Source organism: Aquarana catesbeiana, linkage group LG12, assembly GCF_042186555.1.
Source record: "Aquarana catesbeiana isolate 2022-GZ linkage group LG12, ASM4218655v1, whole genome shotgun sequence".
NCBI lineage: Eukaryota > Metazoa > Chordata > Amphibia > Anura > Ranidae > Aquarana > Aquarana catesbeiana.
In genome coordinates, this window is record NC_133335.1 from 82,558,646 (window position 1) to 82,576,514 (window position 17,869).

Below are 17,869 nucleotides of genomic sequence, written 5' to 3' on the forward strand. Positions count from 1 at the left end.
TTAGAAAAAAGCTTCCTGCACTACCTTGGGGGACTTGCATTGACTTCTGTATACTGATCACCATGTACACTGTGGTAGTCCTGGCACCACATCTACTGAAGTCCTCTATCATTAGGATGAAGCAGGTATACAATGTATACTTTTATACTTACTACCACAGCTTTGTTGGGAAATCCAGTGCTGTATGTCAAGTGATGGGTGTCTTCATTACTGCCTGTGACAATATGGTGACCACTATACTGACTTCAAGGGGGAGACCTCTGACCAGGAAAAGTAGCCTCAGTTTGTGCAATAAAGGTTGGATCTTCCTAAAGCTGGAGTTTCACATTTCAGAAAGTGATGTAAGCCTATGCTTTTCTCTCCAAAATCAATGAAAATGTAATAACTTTTAGGTAGAGTTTTAAAGCAGTATTAACCACTTTAAGACAGAGCCTCTTTTTTAGATGAGTTGTTTACAAGTTAAAAACAGTTTTTTTTTGCTAGAAATTTACTCAGAACCCCCAAACATTAAACATTTTTTTTTCTAACACCCTAGAGAATAAAATGGCGGTCATTGCAATACTTTCTGTCACATCGTATTTACGCAGCGGTCTTACAAGCACACTTTAAAAAAAAAAAAAATACACTATTTTGAATTAAAAAATAAGACAGCAGTAAAGTTAGCCCAATTTTTTTTTTCATATTGTGAAAGATAATGTTACGCCGAGTAAATTGATACCCAACATATCACGCTTCAAAATTGCGCCCGTTCGTGGAATGGCGACAAACTTTTATCCTTAAAAATCTCCCCAGGCGACATTTAAAAAATTCTACTGGTTGCATGTTTTGCGTTACAGAGGAGGTCTAGAGCTAGAATTATTGCTCTCGCTCTTTCGATCGCGGCAATACCTCACACGTGTGGTTTGACCACCGTTTTCATATGTGGGCGCTACTCACGTATGTGTTCGCTTCTGCACGTGAGCTCGGCGAGACGGGGCGTGTTTAAAATTTTTTTTTTTTTTCTTATTTATTTTACCTTTTATTTTTTTATTTTTACACTGTTTCAAAAAAAAAAAATTATGTCACTTTTATTCCTATTACAAGGAATGTAAACATCACTTGTAATAGAAAAAAGAATGACAGGACCTCTTAAATATGAGATCTGGGGTCAAAAAGACCTCAGATCTCATATTTGGACTTAAGTGCAAAAAAAAAAAAAAAAAATTGTCATTTTGAAAAAAATGACAACAAAAAAACGTGCCTTTAAGGCGTACGGGCGGAAGTGACGTTTTGACGTCCCATCTGCCCTGCTATGGCATGGAGACGGGTGGGGGCCATCTTCCCCTCACTCGTCCCCATACCTAGGAAGGAGACAGACGTGATCACCTCCTCCGGTAAGCGGCGGAGGGCACCGGATCGCAGTGGGAGGGGGGGGGGCCCTCTCCCGACACAGATAAAAGTGATTTTGCGGTGAATCCGCCACAGAGACCACTTTTATCTTGTACCGGACCGCCGGCCGAACACGGGGATACCGGGGTTATGGCGGCTAGCTACTGCCATAACAACGATATCCGTCCCCAAAGTATTATATTGCAGCTTAGCAATCCTCAGATGTGGTGGCTGCATTCGTTTTCTTTTTTTTTTTAGGCTTTTTTCCTTCTGTTTTCACCTGGTGATCTGGCCAGTAACACACCTCCTGTATTAGAGTGCCTCCCCTCTGAATGAATGAGCACAGGAGGCACAGCGGGCAGCAGCATTGTGAATCTGGGTGGAGGGGAATGTTAGAAGCACTAGTAGATTTAAATATACTAACAAACTGAAGTCAAACTCCAGCTAACACGTTATAAGCAGTTACAGCAATCTGTTTTTTTATTTTCCTTTTGGGATAAAGGTTTTACATAAATAAGTAAAAGCTGATCATTGTAAGCACCCCTGTCAGTGTTAAATGGATTGACTCATCCCTCTAATTGCTATATCTGCAACAGCTTGTTCTTTTGAAAAACCACAGACACCAGGTGAAAATAAGGGAAAGAAAGCCTATAAAAAAAAAACCGAATGCAGCCATCACCTCTAAGGCCTCATGCACACTGGATGTTATAAAAACAGCAGTAGCGTTAGATGTAGAAGGAGTTTTGCAGCGTTTTTGCAATAGTGCTATTCAGTGTTTTTTAGCTATAGCTGTTTTTTTTTTTTTAGAAAAAGTATACTCCCACAAAAGCTTATGGTTTAAAAACGCTGATAAACGCCGAATAGCCGCGTTCTTATGCTTTTATCAGTGTTAGAGCATTTTTACATCTGAAAAACACCTCTCAAAACCCACTAGTTCTGGGGGGTTTTTAAAGCCAGAAAACGCTGATAACAGCCTATGTGTGCATGGACACATAGGATAACATGCTGGGAGTTTACTGCTTGCAGAAAAAAATATGTCTGAAGCCAAAAACAGCAGCTGTAAAAACGCACAGTGTGCATGAGGCCTAAGAATTGGTAAGCTGCAGTATAATATATGTTTACTTTTGGGCTTAAAGGGGTTCTTCGGCCAGATTTCAGTTTACCCGTCCTCAGTGGGGTGGCTGCATTTGTTTTTTCACATTTATTTTTACCTAGTTATCCTGCAAATACCACACTTCCTGTCCCTGGGTGGTTACATCATTCCTGCACTGTATCTGTAGAGGGAACCATGGTTGTCCCCCCAGGTCAGTGGTCTCCAAACAGCAGCGGCCCTTTGTTTGCCTTTATACGCCCCTTGGGGTACTACTTCTCCCTTACACCAACAATGGGGCACTATTCTTCCTCCCACTGACACCAACAATGGGGCACTATTCTTCCTCCCACTGACACCAACAATGGGGCACTATTCTTCCTCCCACTGACACCAACAATGGGGCACTATTCCTCTCACTGACACCAACAATGGGGCACTATTCCTCCCACTGACACCAGCAATGGGGCACTATTCCTCCCACTGACACCAACAATGGGGCACTATTCCTCCCACTGATACCAACAATGTGGCACTATTTCTCCCACTGACACCAACAATGGGGCAATATTCTTCCCACTGACACCAACAATGGGGCAATATTCCTCCCACTGACACCAACAATGGGGCACTATTCCTCTCACTGACACCAACAATGGGGCACTATTCCTCCCACTGACACCAATGGGGCACTATTCTTCCTTACACTAACACCAACAGTGGGGCACTATTCCTCCCACTGACACCAACAATGGGGCACTATTCTTCCTTCCACTAACACCAACAATGGGGCACTATTCTTCCCACTGACACCAACAATGGGGCAATATTCCTCCCACTGACACCAACAATGGGGTACTATTCCTCCCACTGACACCAACGATGGGGCAATATTCCTCCCACTGACACCAACAATGGGGCAATATTCCTCCCACTGACACCAACAATGGGGCACTATTCCTCCCACTGACACCAACAATGAGGCACTATTCCTCCTACTGACATCAACAATGGGGCACTATTCCTCCCACTGACACCAACAATGGGGCACTATTTCTCCCACTGACACCAACAATGGGGCAATATTCCTCCCACTGACACCAACAATGGGGCACTATTCCTCCCACTGACACCAACAATGGGGCACTATTCCTCCCACTGACACCAACAATGGGGCACTATTCTTCCTTCCACTAACACCAACAATGGGGCACTATTCTTCCCACTGACACCAACAATGGGGCAATATTCCTCCCACTGACACCAACAATGGGGCAATATTCCTCCCACTGACACCAACAATGGGGCACTATTCCTCCCACTGACACCAACAATGGGGCACTATTCCTCCCACTGACACCAACAATGAGGCACTATTCCTCCCACTGACACCAACAATGGGGCACTATTCTTCCCACTGACATCAACAATGGGGCAATATTCCTCCCACTAATACCGATGATGGGGCACTACTCCTCCCATTAATACCACTATTCCTTCTCCTCTTAACCACAGGGGTGCTGTGTATCTTTTTTACTCCCACTCGCCACCAAGCCTGAGGTATTATCTACTCCCCCTGGCCACAGTCCGGACCCTCTAATATCTGGAGGACAGTAAACTTGCCGTTTGTTTAGAAGGATCTTGCTTTGTGAACTGGTCCAAATCATCTGGTGGAGGGAGGATTATGGTGTGGGGTTGTTTTTCAGGGGTTGGGCTTGGCCCCTTAGTTCCAGTGACGAGAACTCTTAAGGCGTCAGCATACCAAGATATTTTGGACAATTTCATGCTCCCAACTTTGTGGGAACAGTTTGGGGATGGCCCCTTCCTGTTCCAACATGACTGCGCACCAGTGCACAGAGCAAGGTCCATAAAGACATGGATGAGCGAGTTTGGGGTGGCGGAACTTGACTGACCTGCACAGAGACCTGACCTCAACCCCAAAGAACACCTTTGGGATGAATTAGAGTGGAGACTGTGACCAGGCCTTCTCGTCCAACATCAGTGCCTGACCTCACAAATGCGCTTCTGGAAGAATGGTCAAACATTCCCATAGACACACTCCTAAACCTTGTGGACAGCCTTCCCAGAAGAGTTGAGACTGTTATAGCTGCAAAGGGTGGGCCAACTCAATATTGAACCCTACGGACTAAGACTGGGATACCATTAAAGTTCATGTGCAGGTAAAGGCAGGCGTCCCAATACTTTTGACAATATAGTGTATACGTGATTCGACTCTTCTGGTTAGGGGGCGTCCATGCGTTATACACAGCGGGAGCCTATCAACAGGTACCACGTACTCAATGTCTGCCGGCACCCGACGATGATCAGGCAGAGAGGCTGAACAGTGATCTGCCTATGTAAACAAGGTGGATCACCGTTCTGACAGGAGGGGAGGGATGAAATTTGTGTCCCTGAAAACATTCCATGTCTTCTACCAGTAAAAGCACCCCCCACAGTGTAGTAAAATACATCTTAGCCACACAGTTAGCCCCTTGATCGCCCCTGATGTTAATTCGTTCCTTTGCTCTAGCCATGAAAAGAAAAAAAAAGTTTTGCCTATAGTTCTACTATAACCCTCTGATCACCCCTGATATTAACCCCTTCACAGCCAGTGTCATTAGTACAGTAAAAATGCATATTTTTTAGCACTGATCACTGTATTAGTATCACTGGTCCCCAAAAAGTGTCAAAAGTGTTAGTTAGTGTCCGCGATATTGTCCTGCTATAAGTCGCTGCCAGTACTAAAAAAAACAAAAAAAAAGTCAAATAAAAATAAATGAAAATATCCCATAATATGCTTATTACGATTTTTTTTTTTTACCAATAACATGTAGCAGAATACATATTGGCCTAAATTTATGAAGAAATTCGATTTTTTTACATCTTTTTCTTGGATATGTTTTATAGCAAATATAGTTTTTTCTTCAAAATTGTCTGTCGTTTTTTCTTTATAGCGAAAAACAACCGCAGAGGTGATCAAATATCACTAAAAGAAAGCTCCATTTGTGGGGAAAAAAAAGGACATACATTTTATCATACGACTGCGCAATTGTCAGTTAAAGTAACGCAGTGCCGTATCGCAAAAAATGGCCTGGTCAGGAAGGGGGGTAAATCTTCCGGAGGTCAAGTGGTTAAGACCGCTCTCATTGAATAAAATGGGATTTCACATGTCAACTTGAGGTCTCACAAGTTGGATCCCAAGTGGCGGCGGTGTGAACCTAAAGGTGGCCCTAGATGGATGGAAATTTTGATCTGTGTGTGGCCAAGTGAAAAAAAAAGAAGTTTTTGGTGGACTTACACTTTAAATATGACCACTGGTTGATTATAAAGAGACACGTATGGTACAAGGCAAGTGTAATTCTAAAGCATCGCAGTTGGTAAAAGTAAAAAGGTAAAACTGGAACAATTTTAGAGTTAAAAAGTAAGCAAAGAGAACAGAAAAAAAAAAAATATGAAAAGGACTACATACCTCCAAGTCCTCATTTCTCGGAGGTGGCATGTCACCTTTCTTCTCAGTAGGGTCCATAGTGTCTCAAGAATTGTCCTACAGGCTTGTCACTTTACAGATGTTTCCTTAGTACATTGCTGACTTTACTTTCCACCCTACTTTCCATTATCTTCATGACATTACTCATCACTGGTATCTTAGCATCACACCTCGGAATTTCTAGCCAATAGAAATATTTGCCGTCCTTCAGCTGTTTGACTTGTTCCTCAACTACTTGTACCTTGGAGATTACATACTAAAACAACAGCCAAGTTACTGGCAGCTCACATGGTCCGCTCTCCTCTGATGTCTCTCATCTTTTACAGTTTCACAGAGGAAACCACAAATTTATCTGCTGTGAGGAAGTGAGCCAGTGTAGGAGGTTCAGGGCCTGCATATAGATAGTGGGGGAAGGTCCTTCTAATGGTTTAACCCCTGATGGTCAACCCATGGGAATCATATAGAAGCCACGGGCCATTTTATTATGTAAAAATTATTACGTTTGAAATATAACTTCAAGATCGAGACCGCAGAGGTTTAAAGCTGAACTCCAGGCAGAAATCATTTAACTAGTTGCCGATCCTATAACTTATATATACGGTGGGAAGGTGGCTCTGCTGTGCCAGATCACGTACCTAGTAGGTGATTCGACACTTCTGGGTAGGGGGCGTGTGTGCACTAGGGTTGCCACCTTTTCTTCAAGTCAAACCCAAACACTTTAGCGGCGCACAGAAATTTTTTTTATAGTATAAACTATACATATATTTTGCAATTAAATTACATTTCTAATAATATGAAGTTAATCACAAGAGTTCACCCTTTACATCTGAGTCTACAGAGTTCCCCCTTTACATCTGAAGCCGCAGAGTTCCCCCTTTACATCTGAGTCCACAGAGTTCCCCTTTTACATCTGAATCCACAGAGTTCCCCTTTTACATCTGAATCCACAGAGTTCCCCTTTTACATCTGAATCCACAGAGTTCCCCTTTTACATCTGAATCCACAGAGTTCCCCTTTTACATCTGAATTCACAGAGTTCCCCTTTTACATCTGAAGCTGCAGAGTTCCCCCTTTACATCAGAGTCCACAGAGTTCCCCTTTTACATCTGAATCCACAGAGTTCCCCTTTTACATCTGAAGCTGCAGAGTTCCCCTTTTACATCTGAATCCACAGAGTTCCCCTTTTACATCTGAATCCGCAGAGTTCCCCTTTTACATCTGAATCTGCAGAGTTCCCCATTTACATCTGAATCCGCAGAGTCCCCCTTTTACATCTGAATCTGCAGAGTTCCCCATTTACATCTGAGTCCACAGAGTTCCCCTTTTACATCTGAGTCCACAGAGTTCCCCTTTTACATCTGAATCCGCAGAGTTCCCCCTTTACATCTGAATCTGCAGAGTTCCCCATTTACATCTGAGTCCACAGAGTTCCCCTTTTACATCTGAGTCCACAGAGTTCCCCTTTACATCTGAGTCCACAGAGTTCCCCTTTTACATCTGAATCCGCAGAGTTCCCCTTTACATCAGAGTCCACAGAGTTCCCCTTTTACATCTGAATCCACAGAGTTCCCCTTTTACATCTGAATCCGCAGAGTTCCCCTTTTACATCTGAATCCACAGAGTTCCCCTTTTACATCTGAATCCGCAGAGTTCCCCTTTTACATCTGAATCTGCAGAGTTCCCCATTTACATCTGAATCCGCAGAGTCCCCCTTTTACATCTGAATCTGCAGAGTTCCCCATTTACATCTGAGTCCACAGAGTTCCCCTTTTACATCTGAGTCCACAGAGTTCCCCTTTTACATCTGAATCCGCAGAGTTCCCCCTTTACATCTGAATCTGCAGAGTTCCCCATTTACATCTGAGTCCACAGAGTTCCCCTTTTACATCTGAGTCCACAGAGTTCCCCTTTACATCTGAGTCCACAGAGTTCCCCTTTTACATCTGAATCCGCAGAGTTCCCCTTTTACATCTGAATCCGCAGAGTTCCCCTTTTACATCTGAATCCACAGATTTCCCCTTTTACATCTGAATCTGCAGAGTTCCCCTTTTACATCTGAATCTCCAGAGCTCCCTTTCACTGTAAGGCGGGACTCTGCAGACTCTAATGTAAGGGAGAACTCTGGGGACTCTAACATAAGGGATGCTCTGGGAACCCTGATTTAAGGGGGAACACTGAGTACTCTGATGCATGGTGAGGACTCTGATGTAAGGGGGAACACTGTGGCCTCCGGTGTAAAGGGGAACTGTGATATAAGGGGTGCTCTGAGAACCCTGATTTACCTTAGTGTACTCAGGAATGAGAGAGAAGGGGGGGAGACTTCAGTCACAAACAGGGATGGATGGTGAGCTCACTCACCCCTTGGCAGTCAGCACCTCTCATCCAGATGTATCTGAGACTGCTGGACTTCAAATTTCCATCCCTCACTTCCCTTTTCTGAGGCACAGCGCTGGGGATTGGAGTGTGGGCAGACACAGAGGGGTAGGGGCGGGAGGAAGAGGAGCAGATCGAGCCCTCTCTCCTCTCCCATCTGTGTGTGGGGTGAACTGTTAGCGCTGGCTTTGGGCAGTGTGAAAGAAAGTGTAACAAACACTCTCAGCTTAGACAACTGCAGCCAGCAACCCTGCTGGGAGGCCAGAGTCCAGTCTGAATAATGTTTCCGAGTTTCAGGCAGTTTGAAACCCAGACACATGATTCCAAACCCGAACTGTCTGGGTGAATCCCGGACAGGTGGCAACCTTAGCGTGCGCGCCACTGGCGGCCCACTCCCACTGTGATTACACACAGCAGAAGCTGATCCGCTGGTACCCCGGACTTAATGTCTGCCGGCACCCTCTGATCGTTAGGCAGAGAGCCAGAAAGGCAGTCTGCCTATGTAAACAAGGCAGATCGCCATTCTGACAGGAGGAAAGGCACGAATCCTGTGTCTTTGCAAAGCAGGAACATGGATCCATGTCTTCCCCTAGTAAAAGCACCTCACCTTGCTGTCTGATCCCCTATTAAGGAGATTCACCCTCTCTCTCTGTCCTGTTTACTATTATTATTGAAAGTGGAAGTAAAAGAAAATCCCAAGTTTTGGGTTGTCGCCAGTAAAGTAATAGAGGGGAAATCTTTAAATATGGACACTAGTTCTGGTGACCTGGGGGTGCCCAAGGAATTCCATTTGCAGGGATTTCCTCCCACTTCCTGTTTGGCTATGGGATGGGACAGGAAGTGAAGGAAATCTCCGCAATGGGACACAGTTGGTGAAAAAAAATTGGACAGGGGTTATAATCTTCCCTTGCTCTATCCAAAAAAAAAAAAAGTTATAGTTCTACTCTAACCCATTGATCACCCCTGATGGTAACTCCTTCCCAGCCAGTGTCGTTAGTACAGTGACAGTGCATATTTTTAGCACTGATCACTGTATTAGTGTCACTAGTCCCTAAAAAGTGTCAAAAGTGTCAGTGTCCGACTGTCTGCCGCAATATCGCAGTCCCGCTATAAATCCCTATTGCCACCATTGCTAGTAAACAAATAAATACTTAAAAATATCCCATAGTTTGTAGACGCTACAACTTTTGGGATTTTTTTACCACAAATATAATAATATATAATACTAAGAAAGTAAAACAATATAGTTTTTTTTTCAAAATTGTTGGTCTTTTTTTGTTTATAGCGCAAAAAATCGCTCCTATGTGGGAAAAAAAAGGACATTTTATTTGGGTACAGCGTTAAAGTAATGCAATGCCATATCGCAAAAAAAATGGCCTGGTCAGGAAGGGGAGTAAATATTCCGGAGGTCCAGTGGTTAAATAAATCCCTAATAGGATATATAGCAAAATATATAAATTCACTTTGTGTGCACTAAATGCTTTTGCAAACCAGATGTTACCTTGTAAAAGTAGTAGTGTCATCATCACTGTGCTTTACATAGCATGTGTAGAGAGCAGAGCTGTGGGAGGGACCTAACAGGCCCCACCCACTACAGGCTGCCTACAGAAAACTGCGGGAGGGGCGGAGACAGGACCAGTCATCCTGCACAAGAAAAGAGAACAATAGTGACCAGTCTTTATTATAGGAAGCTCTCACTTACATTAGATTACTGCACAGATCTGGAGAAAATACACAAGCTTCAAATGTAGCACTTACCCCCCGAAGAGACTGCTGGAAATAACACAGGTGTCCCTTACTTGTCCAGAGGCTCCCAGACCAGGAACCAGCCCCAGCATACACAAACAAAACTCAGGCTTAGTCTAGAGGTGTCTTTTTGAAGACTTATTGCAGTACTTGAAGACAGACAGGTAGAGGGATGAGAGTGCAAGATACTCCAAAACACATGCAGGCATTAGAGGACAGATCTCAAGCAAAGTCCTTCAGTAGCAGCCTTGTAAAGGCAGAAGGGTTTTTATCTTAATGCATTCTATGCATTAAGATAAAAAAATCCTTTTGTGTGTAGCAGCCTCTCCAGCACCCCCTAATTACTTACCAGAGCCCCATCTCTCTCCAGTGTCTTAGCCATCCGGGGCACTCCTACTGATTGGCTGAGACACAGCAGTGGCGCAACTGGCTCCCGCGGCTGTCAATCAAAGTCAGTTAGCCAATCAGGGGAGAGAGTGAGCCGGTTCTGGGCTCCATGTCTGAATGGACACACAGAGCTGGGACTCGGCTCCAGTGCCCCCATAGGGAGCTGCTAGCTGAGGGGGCACTCGACAGGAGGGAGGGACCAGGAGCAGCAAAGAGGGACCAGAGAAGAGGAGGATCCAGGCTGCTCTGTACAAAACCAACTGCACAGAGGAGGTAAGTATGACATATTTGTTATTTTATTTATTTTTTTAAACTAGACTTTACAATCACTTTAAGTATTGCTGGAGGTGGAGGGAACAGCCAACTAGTCTGAGACACTGTAAGAGCAATCACGGTCTTTGTAGCAGCCTCTGGCACCTATCCCTCAAAACACAAACACTCCTGGAGCTCTAGGCAAGGTCCTACTCACTATGTCCACAGACAGCTCATATTCAACCTCCCTGCAACACTCGCTGAGCTTCACAGACAGTGTCTTCCAGCAAGATTCTTTAAGTCCAGGTTCATACATGGTCCACAGCCCAGCACAAGCTGAGACCTAACAGTTCTTCCATAACACACAGGCTGCCTCCCAGGGGCAGAGGCCACAGGAGAGAAAGCTCTGAACAGACCCTCAGTCCCAAACATTTATCTTCTCCCCAGCCACACCCTTTGGGCACCCTCTCCCATAGCCCAAAGATTGAACCTCCTACCAGAGGCTTGCAGGAGCAGTCAATCACCAGGCTTTGGGACTGACCTGACCAGACCAAAAAAATACATTGCTGCTCAGCTGCATACAGCAGAGCCAAAAACTAAATTTAACCAGCCTAGGGTAGGGGATTACACATGAGCGCAGAGCTCAGGAGTAAATAACAAACAGAGCACAGCTCAGATAAAAGTAATGCACAGATCGTAAAGCTCAGGTATAGATAATGCACAGAGTTCGGGAGTAAGTAACGCACAGAGCACAGGAGTAAATAAAACACAAAGTGCAGAGCTCAGGAGTAAATAACAAACAGTGCAGAGCTCAGATATAAGTAATGCACAGAATGAAAAGCTCAGGTATAGATATTGCACAGAGCTCAGGAGTAAGTAAAGCAGAGTGTGCAGAGCTCAGGAGTAAGTGGTGCAGGGTTCAGAGCTCAGGAATAAGTAAAACAAAGAGCCCAGAGCAAATAACAGAGTGTACAGCTCAGGAGTAATTTAATGCACTGAGTACAGAACCCAGGAGTAAGTAATGCACAGAACACAGAGGTCAGTAGTAATGGACTCACAGAGTGCAGAGCTCATGAGTATGTAATGCACTGACTACAGAGCTCAGGAGTAATGCACAGAACCCAGAGCTCAGGGGTAAGTGGCTCACAGAGTGCAGAGCTCAGGAGTATGTAATGCACTGACTACAGAGCTCAGGAGTAAGTAATGCACAGAACACAGAGCTCAGGGGTAAGTGACTCACAGAGTGCAGAGCTCAGGAGTATGTAATGCACTGACTACAGAGCTCAGGAGTAAGTAATGCACAGAACACAGAGCTCAGGGGTAAGTGACTCGCAGAGTGCAGAGCTCAGGAGTATGTAATGCACTGACTACAGAGCTCAGGAGTAAGTAATGCACAGAACACAGAGCTCAGGGGTAAGTGACTCACAGAGTGCAGAGCTCAGGAGTAAATGATGCACAGAGAGCAGAGCTCAAGAGTAAGTAAGGCACTGATTGCAGAGCTCAGGAGTAAATAATGTACAGAGCACAAAGCTTAGGATTAAAGTGTTACTAAACCCACATCATAAAAAGCTTTTAATAAATGGTGTATTACATGCTGTTCATACTCACTTAATCACTATGAGATTCATTTTGTGTATTCTGTAAAATACCTGGTTGATCCTGCTGCTTTCTATCTCCACCTTCTGTTCATATCCCCAATTCAGCTAGGGATTTTGCAGCTGTGGTGGCAACTCTGCATATGCTCAGTTTTCAGAGAGTTTCTATGCTGAGCATTTCCTCCCTATCACGTCTGAGCAGGCTATGTGAATATAGAGTCCCACATGTGGATGTATACACAGTGGGAAATGATAGCCCACTCCCTCCCTCCTTCTCCATGGCCACCACTAACCAGCCAAACACAATGGGGATGAGATATTACATGTAGATTCATGGAGGCTTCATCTTCCTCTTATTCTAAGACACAGGCTGGAGGGGCGTGACACAGCCTGTGACTGGCAGAAACTCATCCGCACCATGTTATTGCCAAAACATAATAAAGATTTGATTTCAAATATATATTTGTATGAATATTTAAAACAGTTTATTTATATTATTATTTATTTTTACTCTATACTCCAAAGGCTTTTTTTTTGAACATGTGACCAGCAGAAGAGGACTAGAACTCCTCCTACTTATGTTTCCCTGCAGACAGGCTGGGAAAGAGCTGGGTCATGTGACAGCTGTATATCCATTAGGAAATGGTACATTTCAGGAGTTCAGGAGTAAGTAATGCACAGAGTGCAGAGCTCAGGAGTAAGTAATGCACAGAGTGCAGAGCTCAGGAATAAATATTGCACAGTGCACATAATTCAGGAGTGAGTAATGCACAGAGTGCAGAGCTAAGGAATAAATATTGCACAGTGCACAGAATTCAGGAGTAAGTAATGCACAGAGTGCAGAGCTAAGGAATAAATATTGCACAGAGTGCAGAGCTCAGGAGTAAGTAATGCACAGAGTGCAGAGCTTAGCAGTAAGTAATGCACATAGTGCAGAACTCAGAAATAAATATTGATCAAAGCACAGAATTCAGGAGTAAGTAATGCACAGATTGCAGAGCTCAGGAGTAAGTAATGCACAGATTGCAGAGCTCAGGAGTAAGTAATGTAGTAATGCACAGAGTGTGGAGCTCGAGAGTAAGTAATGCACAGAGTGCAGAGCTCAGGAGTAAGTAATGCACAGAGTGCAGAGCTCAGGAGTAAGTAATGCACAGAGTGCAGAACTCAGAAATAAATGTTGATCAAAGCAAAGAATTCAGGAGTAAGTAATGCACAGATTGCAGAGCTCAGTAGTAAGTAATGCACAGATTGCAGAGCTCGGGAGTAAGTAATGCAGTAATGCACAGAGTGTGGAGCTCGGGAGTAAGTAATGCACAGTGTACAGCGCTCAGGAGTAAATATTGCACAGAGCACAGAGTTCAGGAGTAAGTAATGTAATGAGTGCACAGCCTTTTTTTTTTTGAACATGTGACCAGCATCAGAGGACTAGAACTCCTCTTACTTATGTTTCCCTGCAGACAGGCTGGGAAAGAGCTGGGTCATGTGACAGCTGTATATCCATTAGGAAATGGTACATAGCGCAGGGCTCAGGAGTAAATATTACCGTTTTATGTCAGACTACTCCCTTTTGCCTCCTGACGCCACAACCCCATTAAACACAGATACTCAACACTGCAATAAGCAGTACACAAAGTATATGACCCTGGTCTCTAAGAAAAGAGTTCCTTGGTAATAGGGGCTGGTAAAATGGCCATTTTGTGGGGGGGCAAAGGAGTCCTCTTGATGCAGGTGTCTTGTATCTTCAGCTAGCTCAAGTAAAAAGGGCCCAATGTAATCTTTGGGTAATGACATCCAAACAGTGTAATAGTGGTTGTAAATGTCTCCTTATAGGGCTTTAGTGAGAAAGGCAAAGTAAAGGTGTCTGCATGCAGTGTCTTTGGGTGTAAAGATGATGGGCTTTACTCACCAGTCTGGGCGATACCAGGCTCAAAATAATGGCGTGAAGATCCTGCAGCAGGCTCTTGCTGATGCTCTGCTCGATGAACTGTGCGCAGCAGCACACCCTCAGTGCCGTAGCTCAGCTGGATCTGTGATGCAGGTGATTAGAGTAACCTCCTAAATGTCACCAGACCGACCGGACTCTCCCAATAATGGATGCGTCCACACTCACCCACCGGAGGCTCTCCCTTGCTGCCTAGGCCACAGCACCAGCTCTCTCCCTGACTGCTCCCAGCTGAAGGCCGTGGTCCCAAGAGACCGACTCCTCCACAACACAAGGTATTTATCACCTCTCCCAGCATTCTGTTCTCTCCCTCCAGCTGGCTGGAACTTGTAGTTCACAACGATCAGTCCCCAGTGTAGATTTGACCTCTTTGGACTACATGTCCCAAGATCATCTGCTCTTCTGTAAGTTCTCACTCACTCTGCATTCAGGATGTGGCAGATCCCAGGCTGAGCACTAGAGGGAACAGCCTCACTGTGGCAGATGCTGTAGAGTGTGCTCTGATAACATAGGCAATTTAGCCAGCACCTGTCTATAGAAGAGTCACATCTACAGACTCCTGAATTCCATGTGATGCAAAAGCAGTGGGTAGTCCCTAGAGAAGCACCATCTTGTGGTCACAAGGTGGTGACCTTATATATAGAGGAAACTTTGATGCAAAGTAGTTTCATGCAACATGGATCCTTCTGAGAAGAGATGGGTCAGTATCCAGCTAGATTTGGATACAGTTATCCTCTCTGTTTTTTTTTTTTTTGTTGTTTTTTAATTTTTTTTTAATAAAGCCTTTATTTGTGGTTTCAAATATACAAAAAACAGCAAGAAAGGTGGAAGGTTACAGGATTACAATCAACAGAACTAGGTATGATAGGAAGAAGGATGGTAACATAGATAGAATTCCTCCTGTCATATAAATATGGCCAAGATGCATGAAAATATACTATCTGCAGGGCTTTTTTCAAGTGGAACTCAGTTCCACCACTTCTGGTTTAGGACCCTTTGGTGCCTGCTCACCACAATCACTTGTAAACATAGAAGTCTGGTTTCTGTGTTTACAAGTGACAGCACTGCACTCTGTGTGTAACCCCCCTGAACTCTGCACTCTGTATGTAATGCAATCCTGGTATTTAATGCCCCTTTAAGACCCTCCTACTGTTCGTGAAATTTGACTGACCACACCCACTATTTTTATGTTATTTGCAGAGTGTGTGTAGGGGAGGGGTTTTGGGGGGTCGTGGTTGAGTATCTGTCAGTAAGTAATACAACAGGTAGGAAATGTTCAGGTCACCCATGGAAAGGCTTCACTGGTGTGATCCAGTGGCATCTGCACTTGTTGCTGGATGGGAGAGAGGAGTAAGTGGCTTGGAACGTGGGAGTGATACTGGTGTGGGGAGGACAAAGGAGGGGAGGATGATTGGAAGAGGTAGAGAGAAGTGGACAGGATACTGACCAGACATATTGATATCAGAGTGATATATTTCACCTACCAATATGTTTCAGTATTGATGCCTATTCATACTATCCGATCATTACATGTAGACGTGTATATATATTCTTTCCATACAGTGCTAACAGGTTTTTTTTATGGGAATTGAGTTTTATACAATTTTTTTTTCCATACAGCTATGTAAATGATACTTTTAGCTGCAATCTTTTATTTTTACATATTTGTACCTTTTATATATTTGTTTGTGTGTACCCTTTAACCTTTTGAATAGCCCTGAAGAAGGGGGAGTCTCTGTTTTCCCCGAAAAGTGTTGGCTTGATTTCATTTTTTGCTACCCTAAACAAAGTGTTTTTTTAAAACCCACATTTACTGGATACTGGGCACTCCTTTACATCCAGTTTCCTAGATCACATGTGGAATCGACCATAAGGCTGTACCCTGAGGTAGCAGCCCAGGCCCCGATAGGGCCCACCACCACCTCCATTTAAGCCAGTGTAGTGGGATCCCCCACCCTGCACAGCCAGGCACACTAAATCTATACAGGCTCCCAGAGCCAAGAAACAGTTTAGTGCTTGATTTAGTATTTTTATTGAGGGGATAAAACTTGTATAGGGAATAGGCCCCCGCCCCCAGGCAGTCACAAAAAAAAGTCCTTAAGTGCACTGTGTTCGGGCGCCGGACATAGTGCACTATGGGAAGCGCCACATCAATGCAATCACGAGATTGCAGACGTGGCGCTTCATTGGTGGGGTTTGGAGCTGCTTTGCAGCACAATCCATCGCGCTGAGCAGCATCCACCCGGTGCCCGGCCGGGTGCTTTGTTCTCAGTGTGAGAACAAAGTCACTTCCGGCGGGCTACAAAAAGATGGCTGCCATGAGGACTAATCCCTGGGTGCTTTGTTCTCAGTGTGAGAACAAAGTCACTTCCGGCGGGCTACAAAAAGATGGCTGCCGTGAGGACTAATCCCCTTGTGTTCAATGGAGAGGGGAGGCCCCTCCCCTCTCCACTGAACACACGGAGAAAGCCAGAAACTAGCTGGGGAGAGACAGATGCAGCTTGAAGGAGGGCTGTGCTGCCGGGGACACAGATGTAAGGAGGACCCTGCTGCTCTGCTGACGGGAACACAGATGTAAGGAGGGGCTCCGCTGACAGGGACACAGATGTAAGGAGGGGCTCCGCTGATGGGGACACAGATATAAGAAGGGACTCCGCTGACGGGGACACAGATGTAATGAGGGACTGCGCTGAAGGGGACACAGATGTAAGGAGAGACTTCGTGACGGGGACACAGATGTAAGGAGGGACTCCACTGACCGGGACACAGATATAAAGAGGGATTCCGCTGACAGGGACACAGATGTAAGCAGGGATTCCGCTGATAGGGACACTGATGTAAGGAGGGACTCTGCTGGGCACACCTGATGTAAGGAGGGACTGTGCTGGGGGCACCTGATATAAGGAGGGACTCTGCTGGGGGCACCTGATGTAAGGACGGACTCTGCTGGGGGGCACCTGATGTAAGGAAGGACTCCTCTGGGGACACCTGATGGACCCTGGTGGCAGTTGACCCGCTCAGAGCTCCCGCTGATTCTGCATTATGGTGAGTTGAATGATTTCATTCTATATTATAATGTAATAATAGAAATAATGCACTTCAATCATCCTGACACCATAACAACCATGGTGCCGGGATGATTGAAGTGCTAACGCCAGGTGTTTAGAGTATCTTTATCTGCTGATTGTTAAACTTTCTAGAATACACATATTTCTATTGTTGAGTAGGATCTGGGCCTGCTGTCCCTCTCTCCCTCCCTCTCCCTCCATCCCTCGTTCATCTCAGATGCTAACCACATCACCTTAGAGCCACGCCCACTATTTTGGTGAAACCGCGCCTATTTTCACCAAGTGGGAGGGGTCAAAAAGGAAGGGTGGGGTCTGGCGCCCCCCATCCTAAAACGTCACCAGCCACCACTGGGGACAACTGTCTTATATACACTCCTCTACTTCCTCCAGAACACTTGCTTGTAGAAACCCTAGCCAGCACACTCCAAAAAAAAAGGCGACAGTTAGATTTTGACGCAAAAGTCCTGTACAAGCAGGGCCCCTGGGCCCCTTGGGTTGTGTAGCAAAATACATTGTCCAACTTACATCCCTGTGGCTGCTGATCCCAGCACCACTTCTTCA

General features: G+C 45.0%; 1 protein-coding gene across 3 annotated transcripts in view; it reads right to left on the bottom strand.

Moving 5' to 3' along the window:
• Window positions 1-17,869, bottom strand: part of UNC13D (unc-13 homolog D) — a 235,702-nt gene that overhangs the window by 179,379 nt on the left and 38,454 nt on the right. The window contains exon 3 of one of the 3 annotated variants that reach the window (XM_073608143.1): window positions 9,820-9,962. The exons of 1 other annotated variant lie outside the window; for it this stretch is intronic. Coding sequence is in view for 1 of the 2 variants with exons in the window: in XM_073608140.1 (XP_073464241.1) it covers window positions 5,928-5,984 (57 nt within the window). In the remaining variant the exon portion in view is untranslated. Of the gene's footprint in view, window positions 1-5,927; window positions 6,296-9,819; window positions 9,963-17,869 lie in introns of those variants that run through there. One more of the 3 variants, XM_073608140.1, reaches the window with a different exon arrangement.